Here is a 10,929-nt window from a genome sequence, read left to right on the forward strand (position 1 = left end):
TTTATAGCTTCGCTTTGTGGAATTTATCTTTTTCACTATTCGCTTAAATCCACACGTAAAGTGGGTTGTCATTTAAAACACGAGACTTGCACTGGAATATGTGATATATGGTAAAAATAAATTGATACGCAAATGCAAACTAACTGCGAGTAGCTGTATTTTTTAAAGAGGGAATATTTATTTATGAGAAAAATACAGTAGAGAAATTATTATTTTGAGTACAATGTTTTTCTTAATAGATTTATAAGTAAATGCAATCCTCAGTGAACTGCTGGTGCGATTCCAATAAGTTTGTGGACAATGTCGTAAACCGTGTAGTAAGCTCCCAGGAAGATTTCGCCGAGAATCAACAAGGAGTTGCCCTTCAATCCGGTAAAGCCGGAAACACAAGTGTCTCCGTACCGAAGGACGTACTCGGTTGGCTTCATGCGGAAGTCTTTGCGGGCAATGGTGAAGACAATATCCGGAAACTCACTGATCCTTGAGCAGTTCACCAAAAACACGGTGGTCGAAGCATTTGGGTTGAGAACACCCAGCATTTCGTTGATGATTGTCAAGTTTTGCTCGGGAACAACTATCAGTGAGGTGCCCACGTCGAGAATTGTCTCGCAATCTTCACAAAACTCAAAGTCACCCAACTTTGCACTTTCCATTGTGAACTGCCAGTAGCCTGGAGTTGAAACGGGCACGTAGGTCAAACATCCACTATAGAGACTCGAATCGGTGCCTCCCAAAATCAGCTCACCGCCATTTATGGCGTTCGACCCGTTTCTGTTCAAATAAATCGAGAACACCGCCTTCTTTATAAGGTTTTGTGCCACTAAATTGTAGAAGGGTGGGGTGATGCCATCGATGGCAATGCTGGAAAAGCCCAAGCCCAAAATTCCAACGAAATCGGACTTGAGAAATGCGGCATCTGGTGCATCGGTGATCTCGGCAAAGATCTGATTTTTGATGGTATATCCAGCAATGTTTACTGTATCCTGCGATTGAAATCCGGAAAGTGCAATAAAGCCCGCTTTCGAATCGGAGCCGTAGGCAATGCTAAACGAAGTATTTATTGCCTTATAGGTTGTGGAAGCACTCGAATCGTACTTTGTGTGATTTGCACAGGACTTGACCGAATCTGGACACTTACTGGAGAGCACCCACAGATTCGCAGATCCCGTGTCGATCAGCACCTTCAGAACCTGCGGGGGCTTTCCAAACTTCAGAGTGGCGTAATACTCCGTGTTGTAGAGGTTTCCCAGTTTGGAGACCCTCGTTCCAGCTTCCTTGGTTTTCTTCTTCGATGAGGTCACTGTTTTCGTATCACTGACATTTAACTTCTGCTTAATGGCCAAGGTCTTAAGTTCGTTGTGTATGTTCTCTTCAATGGACTCTGGATTTTTATGCAATCCAATTTTAAGGCGCTTGCGGGACTCCACTTTAAAGACAATTAGTGTTAGCACTGCCAGCCAGAACAGCATCAACCTGAAAGACTTGCACTTGACCTTCATGGTCGGAGTTTTTGGTTTGCAAATTTGGGCCTACTTGGTCACGTATTTATAGCTCTTCAGCTTGACTCGAAATTTTTCTGAGAGATAGCGAAAGCTCTGCAGCTGAGGTCGATCGTTCGCACCATTTAGCCGAGAATTTCACACACGATTAACTAAAGCATTCTTCAGTTCGAGCATTTTTGAGAGTGTCAACAATCGTGGTATAGAGCGGTTTTCAAACATCTTCTATTAACCAAACCCATAACTCTAAATATTTACTATAGACTCCAGAACTTTACTAATATTTAGCCGATTTCAAAGTGACTTACCTCATTACGTTTGTTATTTCATTCCTATAAAATCTATATGAATCTAAATCTCATGCTTGATCTTTCACCAAATGAATGATATTTTCTGCAAAGTTTGCAAGTTCATTAATCAAGAGAGATATATTTTTTTTTTGGTATTATGTATGCTTCTTTAAACTAAACATTTAACAGAGCGTTCGTTCGTTGAGGGTTCAAGCCAGGTTGGCGAAGCCCACGCGGTTCTGGCCAAAGTCGAACTCGGTATAGTACTGGCCCAGGAAGACGTCGCCGAGGATCCAGAAGTCAGTGCCGATGTAGGTGAAGGTGGACATGCAGGTGGTGTAGTTGCCCTCGGTGTAGGTCTGGATGTAGACCGAGGGAGGCAAGTCGAAGTTGGCGCCGGCGATGTTGAAGGTGAGCACGGGCAGGGAGCTCACGGTGGAGCAGGGCACGTAGTAGTCTCCCTCGATGAGGGTGGCGCCAATCAGGGAGTTAACCAGTTGGTAGGCAGCCGGGGGACAGGCGATCAGGGAGGTTCCCGTGTCGGCGATTGCCTGGCAGCCATCGCAGACGACGGTTCCGTTCCAGGTGATGTTGTTCACTCCGAACTGCCAGTAGCCCTCCTGCACAACCGGGGTGTAGGTCATCTCGCCGTCGATCAAGTCCAGATCGGTTCCGCCCAGCGCCAGTTGGCCGCCCTCCTCCGAGGAGCCGTTCCTGGCCAAGTAGAACCCAAAGACGGGCTCATCGATGAGGCCCTGCTCGTAGAGGTTGTAGAACGGCGGCACCACGTTGTCCTCGGCGATCTGCTGGTAGCCCATGCCCAGAATGCCATCGAAGGCCACGTCGGTGAAGCTGCTGCCAGGCTGGGAAACCGCCTCCCCGAAGGTCTGATTGGCAATGGCCAAGCCATTGATGGTAACAGTATCTATGGCCAGGTAACCGGTGACACTGCCCGTTCCGTACTGGATGGAGAAGTTCTGGCCACTGGCCACGTAGGTGGAGGAGGCACTGGCGTTGTACTGGTTGTGCTGCTGGCAGGCGACATCGGTGGAGAGGCACTGGGCCGAGGGGATCCACAGGTTGGCGGAACCCGTGTCGAAGACCACGTTGAAGTACTGCGGCGGAGTGCCGATGCTGATCTCGCCGTAGTAGTACATGTTCATCGAGTTGCCCAGCTCCTCGGAGGTGTAGTCGTCCGAGTTCTGGCTGGGATAGTCGTATCCGTAATCGGGCTGCACATAAACCGGAACTCCATCGTCGTAGATTATGAGATCGTCGGTTATGTGGTACTTGAGTTTCAGGGCCTGGATCGCCTGCTTGCGACTGTGGCGGGTGTTCTTGTGATCCCTGTTCTTGTGGATCTTTATCCGCTGGATCTCAGCACTGACCAAGGCCAGGATGGTCAGCAAGACCAGATACTTGAACATTTTGATACTATTTTTAAACTTTTCCTACCAGAAGGTATAGTGTTCTGCCCTCTTTACTGTCTGGGGCTAGACTGAAGAAAAAACACTGGCGCACTGATATTTATATGGTCGGTGATAAGTCCAAAATGGATCACTAATCGATGTAGTCGAAGTTATCAGATTGATCGATAGTCCTTATCGATCTTGGCCTTTGTTTACACAAGTTGGTGCCGTGCATAAAATGAGACACAGAGCAATTGAAGTCAGCCACTGGGATTTTAGATAAACTTCCAGGTATATTGGCGAACTGAATGAAAAGTCTTGATTGCATATTTCTCACCTTATTGATAACAAACTCGAGTTTGTTGTAAACAAACTGTTTGGCTGTGGAAAATTTTGTTTTGATAATTTCATTTATCTATTTTTACCAAGGTGTTTAGGAAAACTAATTGATACTTTTTTGAAATAACTATATTTTTACCTCGCTCATTATGTTAACCCTCAACCATTCTATTTATTTTGCAGAAAAAACTAAACCCATATTTTTTATTAAGCTTTGGGAGCAATGCCTATAAGCTTGAGGCCGAAATCGAAGAGCAAGTAGAATGCTCCGAAGAACACGTCCCCGAGAATCCAGATATCGTTCAAGTTGTCGCCGAAATCGTCGGTGTCTCCGCTGCAGTCGTCGAGACTCGCGAACCCAGAAACGCAGGTTCCACTGTAGTTGAGGACGTAGTCCGACGGAGTGAGAGTGAAGTCCTTCCATCCGATATTGAGGACAACGTCCGGCAGACTCGACACCTTATTGCAATCGATGATGTAAACGCCATTTTGCTTATCTGTGCTCTTGAGTCCCAATTGCTTGTTTATGATTTGGAGAGCCGGACAAGGGACAATGATCAAAGAGGTTCCCACATCCAGGATTGCCTGGCAGTTGGTGCACAGTTTCTTGCTGCCAATGTTGATTTTGGGAACGTTGATCTGCCAAAAGCCCACTTTGGATAGGGGAACGTAGGTCAGACAACCCGAGTAGAGAGTGGGATCCGATCCACCAAGCAACAACACTCCCCCATTTCCCGCATCCGAGGCATTTCTGTTGACGTAGAAGGCGAAGATTGGATTGTTAAGGACTCCTTGAGCTATCATATTATCCAAGGGAGTCGGCACTCCATCGATCGCAATCTCAGAGAGTCCCAGTCCGAGGATCCCATCGAAATTGGAGCGATTGCACAAGACTTGCGGTGCTGATTCAATTTCAGCGAATGTCTGATTTGTAACGGACAGATCGGCTAAGGTTAAAGTATCCGTGGAGAGGAATCCGGTCAGAGTATCCGTCGATGCGTACTTAATCTGAAAGGGCGTTCCGATGCCCTGGTATGTGGTGGACAGACTGGAATTGTAGCCATTGTGATTTTTGCAAGAGTTCTTTGTGAAATTGGTGGAGTAAGCCAGCAGGTTTGCGGATGCCGTGTCCACGAGAAGGGTAACCTGCTGAGTCAGAGGGGTTCCGAAATACGCTTTTACGTAGTACTCCGTGTTGTGGGAATTGAGTAGGTTTGCTATCGCCTGGTTGGGATTGGTTACAGCAAACGCGGAAGGGTTCAGTTTCTCCTTGAGTCTCTGTTTCTGGCCGTTGAAGCTGTGGAGTGTTTTGGTGTGGTTCCTTTCCCTGTGCAGGCTCAAGTGCACCGCCTTCCGCCATCTTTTCGATCTTCTCGACTCCACAAAACTGTTGGTTAGGCACAGAATTAGCACTAAGGTCAGCACCAGTCCGGGTTTCTTCAGAGACTGCATCGTTTGTCGCCGTCACTTAGCCCTAAATCTGCGAAGAGGTCACGTATTTATGGAAAACTAACCGAAAATTCCATTAGTATCAGCTGTATATTAGGGTCAGCTGAAACTATTCTCGCACTATTGCAATGGTATTAGGCAAAGTAAATAGAAGAGGTTCAGCACGTGGCAGGAAGTATGTTTATTTTTAATTACGTGAAGTTATTCACTGAATTCAAATAACTTAAAATATACATATTGAAATTGTAGTAAATACATATAAATTATAATTGTATTCATTTATTTAATTCGTTTACTGATAATATAAACAGAACATTTGTAATTGTATCATTTGAATATTGAGGCAACAGAATTTTTTAAATATTTGAAATACTTTTGTTTGGCCGTAATAAGTGCCGCCATCTAGGCGGACAACAGAAGAACTGCTTGTTCCATACATAAACATGTAGAAAGACTTCTGTAAAATTCCGCTGGCAAACGAAATGTTCGTACCACTAGTTGAACGGATAAACGTTTTTTATCCGACAGCGCCACTTGTTATATACCTGAGTGAATATATCCAATATATTTCTTGGATTGAAATGAAGATAAGATAAAATGTTAAGACCTCGTGAATAAGTTAAATAAAAAATTTACAGTTCTCAAGACCCAAATTATAGCTATAAATAAATATTTTTAATATTTTACCTTAACTTTAGAGTTAAACTTAAACCATTATAATTAATTTCCCATTTAATTTAATCAATAAGTTCAATGGCCAAAACAAAAAGTTTTCCATCTGAAAAGTATTCATTTTCTCCAGCCTTTAGTTGACTTTCGAGTTGACCCAAGCCCAAAGAAAACTGGCGGTTCAATCCTTTTCCTTGGGCCAATAATGAATGCAAACGAAAGTGATTGCAAAAGTTTCTAAAGGCGCCCGACCGACCAAACCACGCCTCATTTACCCACCGAAAATAAGCCAAGTTTTATTTGCTAATTGCAGCAAAAGTGTAGCTGAAGTAAGGGGAGAACTTCCAATTCAATTGAAGTTATTCTTGCCATCCTCTACTATTTCACAATAAAACAGCCCTTGGCGACGAAATCGTTTACCAAATCTTTGGACAGTTGAAAAAAGATATTGTTTAGGAATCTTTTTTCCCCTCGATTTTATGTACAAAATTGTACACTTCTCCTGCTCTTCAGATTTTAAACTATTGAAGTAAATGTAATACCCCAACCTAGTGTGTAGGAAAAACTGTCGCTTCGGTTTTTGGGGGTAGAAGTTGGCTATCAGCGTTTTTCCGCAAATTTCTTTACAAGTTTTTCCGCCATCCGACTGAGAGTTTCGGAGTGTGAGGAGTTGAGGGTGCGGGGACCGATGTTGTAATTGAATTTGCGTCAAGTTCTATTAAGTGGCGTAAACTTTTGGCCTCTGGAATTGAACTTAGCTCACCGCATGTGCATTTTTCATATGTTTATCGCACAGTTAAGATGTATTTTCCGTTCCTTCGTTCGGTTCGATTCCGTTCGACGACAAGTTTTGCCCGGGGAAAGCTGGGAAAAGTGAAAAGAAAAGAAAGGAAAACCAAGATAAGTCTGCGCTGTCAGTCACAGGGGTAGCATATGTGCGGTTATCAATGAAGCATTAAATTGTTTTTGGCATTTTACAGTGGCATCGACCAACAATGGCATCTCATCAGGCAAACCCCTACTTTTCATTTAGGACCCTTGTAAATCACATGAAAATCAGGCCCAGTCCATCACCATCCACCATCACCATTATAATCAACTAAACTAAACTGATTTCGTATGCAGGACGACCCGTTAGTCCTTTCTAAGTGGGATCCTTTTTGCAGGTTTAATTTAGCATAGCAAATTTATGCATTTTATTTCGGCAAATGCATTACATTTTTAATGGTTGGCGTTCTGTTTAAAACTTTGGGAATGGGTGAGGGTTTTTTATCCCCGACATGGTATTGGGGTCACAGCTGCTTCCTCGCTGCGTGTTTTGACATCAAATATTAAGATTGTCTGCGACAGCTGGTGACATCTTCTTTGCGCAGACTTTTTTATGCCACACTTGCCATTTTTTGGCATCACTTTTATCACTTATCACCCTCTTGAAAAAATGAAAAAAGTGTATCAGAAAAAGGCTCCAAAATGTTCTAGATCTGCAAGTTTCACAACAAACAATATATACAGTTTCAAAGGAAAAATGCAAAAAGCAGAAACATTTATCTCCAGGCTAATGGTTCGTTTACATAAGGTTGAAGTTGTTATCTATTAATTAATTAATTGTGAAGAACAATAGTGAAATTCTTTGTATCTCTTTATCAACATACACAAACCGAATTTTCCACACGTTGATAAAAAGCCAATTGTCAGATTTCGATTCCACTCAATTCTCAGTCCAATTAAACGATTTACCCAAAGGCGGAATATGTTCATGCAAAACAATTTATCAACTTGTCAACATATTATATGAGACTGGGTTAAAGACTTGGCTTGTGATTCGATCCCTGGCAAACTCTGCCCCAAACTCCCCTTCATCCCCCTTTAATCCATCCCCTTCAATCCGTCAATTGAATGACGAAACTCCAATAATATGCCAACTGCCAATATTGCGTATACGTAGTGTTGTGCGTCCATTGTTCCCGAAGCGAAATGTTTTGGTAGCTGGGATTTGTTTAGCAGTAAGCGGAAATAGTTGTAGGCCAAAAGGGCAGGGAAGGGGGAGTCCGAACCAGGAGCATGTTGTGTATGTTGTTGAAGTTTATATGCAGGATAAACTGTTCAGCCAACTGACGTACACAGCATGTCCAGATTGGAGCAGACAGGAAAGGGGGACGAGGCCCAGTCTGCCATAAAAGCAAATAACTGTCGTGTGTGTGCACTTGGCTGTATGTTTTAGTTAACTGAACTATAGTTGTAGTGTCTGCGCTCGGACACACGCAAATACACACCCCCTCCTATAGAGACATATATATATATATCTAATATGTTTGTCCATCAATTGTCCCGTCCGAACTGAGCTCGAATCCAGTGCAAACATGCTGAAATCCAAATCCTTGCCTCCTCCTCCTCCTCCGCCTCCTCTGCGGTCGGAGGTCAAGTCAACATTTCCGTTCCGATTCAGTTAATAAATATTTTTTATGCCACATCAACGGGCAGAGTAAATATGCCGTAAAAAAGACGTCATCACAATGCATGATAAATATATTTCAAAGTGATCTTTGTTTGACTGTGGGTTATGGCTTTTGCAGCTGTTGCACTTCTCCCGAGTTGTCTGAGGTTTTTCCCTGTGTTTATTTGCTTATTTGTGGCCCTTGCCTTGGCCACAGCCAAGTTATCGTCGCAGCCAAGTTATGTTCATTGTTTTCGTTATGGGAGGCCTCGGCAGTGGCCAATATTGTGGATAAACATGGCCAGCTCTGAATGGAAATAGGAATTAATTGCCTTGCACGGTGACTACAGAGTGCAGTTCAAATCAGGGAACACAGAATTCAAACCAAAGCCCTAAATGTCTCTAAAAGTCAGTTGTTTAAATTCATAGAATGCCCCTCTAAACTATTTGGGTCAATTTAACGCCTGATGAGAAAAGTTCTCAAATTGGCCACATTGGCATTGCCTATTCCGCCAACCACGCCCTTCAAATTAAATTGAGAGGCCAAAAGCCGAAACCAGTCCAATCGGAAACTCCCAAGAGTGAAACAACTCAGGCAACGGTGACCCCCAACTCCTCGGTTATCCCCAAAATGGAAATGCCACCAGAAAATCTTGGAACACATGTTCGCCAAAGGTGGGAGTGCCACGCCTCCGTACAAGGATTTTCCGAGGCTCAAAGTGGGAGGGAGCCATCTATTAAGGTTTGACATTAGCATGAAAAACGCATTTTTCTTCAAACGCAAACAATGAGGAAAAGTCTGGGATGGAAAATGGTGAAAGCAGAGGGAAAAGGGAAAACGTTTTAAATAACTTTTCGGCAAAGTTTCCATTCTTATAAAGGTGACAAAGGCATTCCGATCCCCAGTATTCGATATCGTTACGATTCTGATTGAATCAAATTGTTAGAATTTATTTCTCTCCCTCGCCGCCATGCGAAAAAAAGTTTATTGTATTTTTCTTTTGGCATATTTATGCAATTGAATTGTTTACATTGAAATAACAATTTCGAAGGGTTCAAAAGTTTGGGAGTTTCTCCATGTGCCACTGGCAGCTTAAAAGCTTTTTCAGACCATCAATTTTCCGGAGTTTGTTGACATTCAAAAGTCAATGGACATTGATGAATTCGAGTTCATGGAAGCTAAGTTTTGGTTGGCAAATTGTGACATATAGGAGCGTAAAATACTTTCGGAGATTTTCGAGATCAGCAGGTGAATGGTTGAGCTTAAAAATCCAGAGAAATAAATTAGTTAAGTGCACTTCAAATTCTGATTCCGTCTTCGATTGCTTAACATTTGCAGACTTAGAAAACGCTTCTGCTGACTACTGATAAGCGAAAATCAAAGCTTAACCCACAGACTTAGCCAAACACACACGAAATCCTTATCAAATCCAAGCCAAGAACAAAGGCCAGAATGATGCAAAAACTTTGCCATGTCTCAGACTGATAGAAACTTTTAGCCGGCAACTCGCTTTTGGCCCATTGACAAAAGTTGACATATGCAAAAATGAAGAAAATGAGAGCCAAAAAATGTATATATACAAATTATCAGCACATTTATCTGGGGGGAAAAGGCTGGCAAGTGAGAAAATGATGCTGGAATGAAAAGTTTTGATTTATTTTTAAGCGCAAAGTTTTGGGGCTGTCACAAAGATTTTTGACAAGGGTGTGCACCACGGAGACTCCCAAAAGAAACGGACTGAAATCGAAGCAGAAAATGCTAAATCAAATCGCACAGACGGATGAGCCTTCCCCCAGGAGAAACAATGATCCAAACGAAGCCAATGGAGGAAGGAGTGACGAGGGACTTTCCCGTTTAACTTTTACTTTTCCTTTTGCCCGGATTAAATCGGCTTAAGGCCTATTAACGGCCTCAAGTGACAAAGTGGGCTTCTGTTTTTAATTGCGGACAGCTGCAGTGCTAAGTGCAATCAAGCTGAAAATGAGACAGGGCTTTGTCTTAAAGTCGCACTAGAGTTAGGAATTTAAACAAATGTACTTTCTTAAATTCCCATTAGCTTACCAGTTTCAAAATAATAAAAAAAGAATAATACTGACCTTAATTAAGGAATAATTCCTTCCATAAATGTACACTTCTGACTTCGCAGGATGTATTTTTAGACAGCATCTATACAATTTTCTCGCACTGCCATTTTGACAAGCAAATTTAAGCGCAATTTAATTTGCCATTTGTTAATGACAGAGCTCGGAAGAAACTAACAAAAACAGCAGCCGGACTGGCAGCAAAAAGAAAAGAGCAGGCTAAAAGCATTTCACACACTTGCTAAATAAAAGTGAGGGAAAGGCGGGAAAAGCAGGGGAAAACAGGGGACAGGGAAAAGGGGGAAAGCCGAAAGGAGAGTGTCTGCAGTGTCACTTGAAGTGTTGCAGTCGCCGCGCTGACAACGAAAATAAAAATTTGCCATTTTTTCGCAGGAGGGAAGGCGACTGAGTAAGGGAGCCCGCAAAGTCTGTCGGACAATAAACACATGTTTCAGTTTGTAATACGCGGGGCCGTAAAGTTGGCGAGTCCCACCCAGTATCTTCTCGCTCCTCTTCGATTTACCTTTACCAAAGTGGATTTTAAGTGAAGTTGGAAAACAAAACATGGAATACCCTTTTAATATTATGAGATATTAAAATGTAACATTGAAAGTGGTAGGGAATGTAGTTTTACATAATAATAATAACACATACCATAATGGTTATATAAGCAATAGTTATATATAACTTGTTAACATATTTCCAAAAAATGTATTTTGTATTTTAAAAATATTTTTGTTGGCACCATAACTTCTTTT

The 10,929-nt window shown here is 42.6% G+C and overlaps 3 protein-coding genes across 3 annotated transcripts; all 3 read right to left on the reverse strand.

The window, feature by feature from the left end:
• Positions 1–156: 156 nt before the first annotated feature.
• LOC108094116 (aspartic proteinase) lies at positions 157–1,511 on the reverse strand. Its single transcript, XM_017194538.2, has one exon. The coding sequence runs from the start codon at positions 1,497–1,499 to the stop codon at positions 261–263; it is 1,239 nt and encodes a 412-aa protein (XP_017050027.1). The 5' UTR covers positions 1,500–1,511; the 3' UTR covers positions 157–260.
• Positions 1,512–1,908: 397 nt separating this feature from the next.
• On the reverse strand, positions 1,909–3,273 carry LOC108094182 (lysosomal aspartic protease). Its single transcript, XM_017194643.2, has one exon. The coding sequence runs from the start codon at positions 3,214–3,216 to the stop codon at positions 1,999–2,001; it is 1,218 nt and encodes a 405-aa protein (XP_017050132.1). The 5' UTR covers positions 3,217–3,273; the 3' UTR covers positions 1,909–1,998.
• A 375-nt stretch (positions 3,274–3,648) lies between these two features.
• On the reverse strand, positions 3,649–4,989 carry LOC108094118 (lysosomal aspartic protease). Its single transcript, XM_017194540.2, has one exon. It carries the CDS (start codon positions 4,987–4,989, stop codon positions 3,745–3,747), a length of 1,245 nt encoding a protein of 414 aa, XP_017050029.1. The 3' UTR covers positions 3,649–3,744.
• Positions 4,990–10,929: the final 5,940 nt, after the last annotated feature.

This window comes from Drosophila ficusphila, unplaced genomic scaffold (assembly GCF_018152265.1).
Source record: "Drosophila ficusphila isolate 14025-0441.05 unplaced genomic scaffold, ASM1815226v1 contig_412, whole genome shotgun sequence".
Taxonomy (NCBI): Eukaryota; Metazoa; Arthropoda; class Insecta; order Diptera; family Drosophilidae; genus Drosophila; species Drosophila ficusphila.

Bases quoted from the DNA above. Each gene is read 5' to 3' on its own strand.
- LOC108094116 (XM_017194538.2), bottom strand. From the start codon at position 1,499: ATGAAGGTCAAGTGCAAGTCTTTCAGGTTGATGCTGTTCTGGCTGGCA.
- LOC108094182 (XM_017194643.2), bottom strand. From the start codon at position 3,216: ATGTTCAAGTATCTGGTCTTGCTGACCATCCTGGCCTTGGTCAGTGCT.
- LOC108094118 (XM_017194540.2), bottom strand. From the start codon at position 4,989: ATGCAGTCTCTGAAGAAACCCGGACTGGTGCTGACCTTAGTGCTAATT.